Source organism: Eimeria acervulina, genomic scaffold (genome assembly GCF_000499425.1).
Source record: "Eimeria acervulina Houghton genomic scaffold, Eah_scaff831, whole genome shotgun sequence".
In the NCBI taxonomy this organism is placed as follows: domain Eukaryota; phylum Apicomplexa; class Conoidasida; order Eucoccidiorida; family Eimeriidae; genus Eimeria; species Eimeria acervulina.
Window position 1 is genome coordinate 6,011 of NW_013549575.1, and position 4,607 is coordinate 10,617.

Here is a 4,607-nt window from a genome sequence, read left to right on the forward strand (position 1 = left end):
TGCTGCTGCTGCTGCTGCTGCTGGCGACGGCTGTCCTCATTCTCCTTCTGCTGCTTGCGCAGCAGCAGCAGCAGCAGCAGCAGAATTATCGTTATACACCTTTTTTGGTTTGTTGAGTTTATCTGCTGCCAGCCTCATGAATTCTTTAGAGGCAGCAGAAGCAGCAGCAGCAGAAGCAGCAGCAGCAGCAGCAGCAGAGCAGCAGCAGCAACACGCGAGAGGGGGAAGCTGGAGCTTAATTAAAAAGGGGTTTATTCGGAGACTGCAGCAAATGCAAATAATAAAAACAAACAAAGGAAATAAGATGAAAGTTTTGCTGCTTGCTGCTACAGACAAGAAACTGCTGCTGCTTACGCTTGAGGTGAACCATCTGCTGCAGCTGCAACAGCAGTAGCAACAACAGCAGTAGCAGCAGCAGCGGAAGTAGTAGGAATAGCAGCAGGAGCAGCAGTAGCAGCAGCAGCAGCAGCAGCAATAGCAACAGTAGCAGCAGCCGAAGTAGCAATAGCAGCACTAGTAGCAGCAGCGGCGGCAATTGCAGCAGCAGCAGCAGCAGTAGCAGCAGCAGTAGCAGCAGCAGCAAACGAAGTGCTGTATACCTACACCAAACAAGTGAATTACCATACAGCACAAGAGCAGAGAAGAGAAAAATAAAATAAAATAAAATATACAGATAAATAAAATCAGAATAGACAGCAAGGAAGAGTTTATTATATATATATATATAATAAACTAACAAAAAAAAGCAAAGCCCAATTAACTTTGCTGCATGCAGGGGATGCTGCTGCAGCAGCTGCTGCCTCTGCAGCAGCAGCACTTCAGTCTTGAAACGCTGTTGCCATCCTTTTCAGCAGCAGCAGCAGCAGCAACAACAACAGCAGCAGCAGCAACAGCAGCAGCTGCGGAGCCAGCAGCAGCAGCAGCAGCAGCAGCAGAAGCCGAAGAGGAGAAGGAGCTTATTCTAATAGTATTTTTAAGAGAAAATAAAATAATTTGTCTAACAAACAAAAAGAAAGTGTTTATCTTTGAGGTCTACACGCGAGCTAAACTGAGGAGGTGGGTTTGTTGTATTTTTGTATATTGCATTTAACGAAAACTAAAAATAATGCAATTAAACAAGACAAGAGATGTATAATATATATTATTATACATGTCTATGCATATATACATGTCTATATATATATATATATATAAACCGGTACAGCCATTGTGTTTGTTTGTGCTTCTGCATTTCTTCTTTGTTTCTTTTCTGTTTATTTATTTGTTTTCTTCTTCTCGTATCTCTTAAGATGCTCGCAAGTCCTCGCATGCATGCATGCATGCATGTATGCATATATAGACTGTAGCATTAGGAAAATGCTAGGAATCGAACCCGCGACCTTCGGGTGATGAATCAGCGACTTAACCACTGGGCTATCGGTGCGAGTTATTTTTGGTGTTGATTTTGTTTGTATATGCAGAACAGGCGAAATTTATTTTGAAGGTTTAAAAGAAGAAAATAAAAAAAATATTCAAGTGAAAACAGCAGATGCAAATAAAGAAGGGATGTTTCTTGCAATTGCTGTTTGTTTTTCGGCTGCTAAAGACTGCATCTTCATCTACAACTGCAACACAAATCAAACAAACAAGTATATTACTATCAACCCCAAACCCTAAACCCTAAACCCTAAACCCTAAACCCTAAAACCTAAGCCCTAGACCCTTAAGCATGCCCCCTAGACCCTAAAGCCTAAACTATAAGCCTAAACCCTGCGCTCAATACCCTAAACCCTAAACCCTAAACCCTAAACCCTAAACCCTAAAACAGGTTGGCAGCGACTGCTACGCCAGTAAACAAAACGAACAAAGATTGAAAGCAAACAACTGAACGACTGCAGCAACAAAAATACACAAAAACAAAAATAGAGAAAAAGAAATTAAAAAAGAGAAAACAAATAAACGAAGCCGCGCTGTTTAGGAGCAAACCCCTCAAAAGAAAGGGTTTTATTGTGCTGCAGCTGTAAATAAATATCTCTCAATGTATTGTACATATATATATATATATATTTGTATTTGTATTTGTAAATATAAATATATATATATATATATATATATGAATGTATGTATACATTCATATATTTGCATTTATCCTTATTAATATTTATGTTTATATTTGTGTTTATGAATATTTATATTTATATTCATTTATAATTATATTTATATTTGCACTTATTTATACTCAGGCTTTCTATTGAAGACAACAAAGAAAACTGCTTCTCCCTCCATCGTATTTTCTTTGACTTACGCAGCAGCAATTTGCTGCTTATACACCTCAATAGAGACCCCAACAATGCATTTGATAGCAGCAGCAGCAGCAGCAGCAGCAGCAGCAGCAACGAGCAGCAGCAATGGGCGGAGCAGCAGCAGCAGCAGCTGCAGCAGCAGCAGCAGAACCACGTGCTGCAACAGTACCAACAACGCACAGAGCATGTGATCTAAAACCTAAACCCTAAACCCTAAACCCTCAAACCTAAACCCTATGCCCTACTTAAACTCACGTCTAACGAAAAAATCAGAACTGGGGTGTAATAGGGGGCATAGGGTTTAGGGTTTAGGGTTTAGGGTTTAGAGTTTAGGGTTTAATGGTCGGGGCTTCGGGCTTCGGCAAAGGGTTTAGGGTTTAGGGTTTGAGGTTTAGGGTTTAGGGTTTGAATTGTTCAGGAAGACCAAACAGTTGTTGCCGCTGTCTTCATCAACGAGGAGGGGAAGGGGGCTTTACTAGTAAGCCCGCCTAGGGTTTAGGGTTTAGGGTTTAGGGTTTAGGGTTTAGGGTTTAGGGGTATCGCTGGATTTTGCATGATTAGTTTTTGTTTGTATTTATCTACCAAAGGTATTTGTTTTGAGTTATTTTGAAGAAAGAAATAAAATTTATTGATTTGTCTAAATGCAGTTTTACACACAGTTATACATATAAATATACATCTATTTAGAAGTATATATAAAATATATAATATATAATATATATAATATATATATATATATATATCTGTCCTTAATGAGACAAACAATGAAGAAAAACATCAAAAAAAGAATAATCGACAAAAAAGAGTAAAAAAGAAAGAGATAATATGAAGGGCATTAAGAGAGATAAAAAAGATAAGCGATTAAAACAAAGAAAATAAATAAAACAAACAAACAAACAAATAAATAAATAAATATTATGTTTGAGATTTGCTGCAGGATTGCATGCAAATTTCTTCTTCTCTCTCTCCTATTTGTTTGTCTTCGCCTTTTGTTTGTTTTATTAATAAAAAGCAAACAAAAACAAACAGCAAAAACAATAAACAGCAAATGAAAACAGAGATAGCAGCAGAGAAAACCTACAAACAGCAGCAACAGCAGCAGCAGAAGCAGCAGAAGCAGCAGAAGCAGCAGCAGCAGCAAGAGGTGCAGCAACAGCAGCAAAAAGAAAATAAAGAACGAAAAAATAAACAAAACAAAAAAGAAGAAAATAAAAAAATTGTGTGGCTGCCCTTTGCTGTATTTCATTGCTTTTCTTCATTTAAACAAAATACAATAACAGGTTAGATATTTAATATTATTAAAATAAAATACAATACAATAAATAAAATAAATAAATAAATACATGAATAAATAGAATAAGACGAAAGAAAAAGATAAAACAACTCGTTTAAACAAAATATAGTAACGAGTGCATTAATTAAAAAAAACGTTTATTAAAATAAAATAAATAAAATAAAATAAATAAAATAAATAAATAAATAAAATAAAATAAATAAAATAAACAAATAAAATAAAATAAATAAATGAATAGATAAACGAAACCAAGGAGACAGCAACAGAAACAAAGAGAGACAGAAAAAGATAGCGATAGAAATATAAGCGAAATGAAAATATATTTATATTTAATTATTTGTTTATTTGTTTTTATTTTTTAATAATATATTTATTTATTTATTTTTAATTATGCATTTGTTTATTTTTTTTGTAGACTCACCGATTTGTATATTATATTTATTTATTTATTTGTTTGTTTGTTTATTTTGATATTCATTCATTAGAATTATTTATTTATTTTTTATTTATATTTATTTATTTATTTACTTTTTATATTTTTGTTTATTTATTTACTTCAATTATATTTATTTACTTATATACTCATTTGTATTTATTTATTTATGTTTATATTTATGTTTATATTTATATTTATACTTAGTTATTTTTTTTTATATTTATTTACTTAGTTATTTATTTTTTATTTATACTTCTTTATTTATATTTTTTTACTCGTTTTTGTTCATTTCTTTATATTTATTCTTTTATATTCGTTTGCTTGTTCGTTGCTTATTTATTTGCATTTATTAATTTATATTAATTTATTTATTTTCATTTCTTTATATTAATTTATTTATATTAATTTATTTATATTTATTAATTTATTTATATTTGTTTATTTGTTTATTTTCTTAGATTTGGTGCTACCCTTTTTATCTGCTGCTGCATTTGAAGACGCCGCAAAAATTTCGTCTCTTCTTCAATTGCTGCAGCAGCAGCAGCAGCAACAGCAGCAACAGCAGCAACAGCAGCAGCAGCAGCAGCAGCAGCAG

At 33.5% G+C, this 4,607-nt stretch overlaps 1 protein-coding gene across 1 annotated transcript; it reads left to right on the forward strand.

Annotated features, from left to right (window-relative positions):
• Window positions 1-1,356: 1,356 nt before the first annotated feature.
• EAH_00050150 (hypothetical protein) lies at window positions 1,357-2,843 on the forward strand (the record flags this gene model as incomplete). Its single annotated transcript, XM_013394302.1, has 4 exons — window positions 1,357-1,385; window positions 2,223-2,469; window positions 2,701-2,760; window positions 2,817-2,843. The coding sequence occupies 4 exons, from the start codon at window positions 1,357-1,359 to the stop codon at window positions 2,841-2,843; spliced, it is 363 nt and encodes a 120-aa protein (XP_013249756.1).
• Window positions 2,844-4,607: the final 1,764 nt, after the last annotated feature.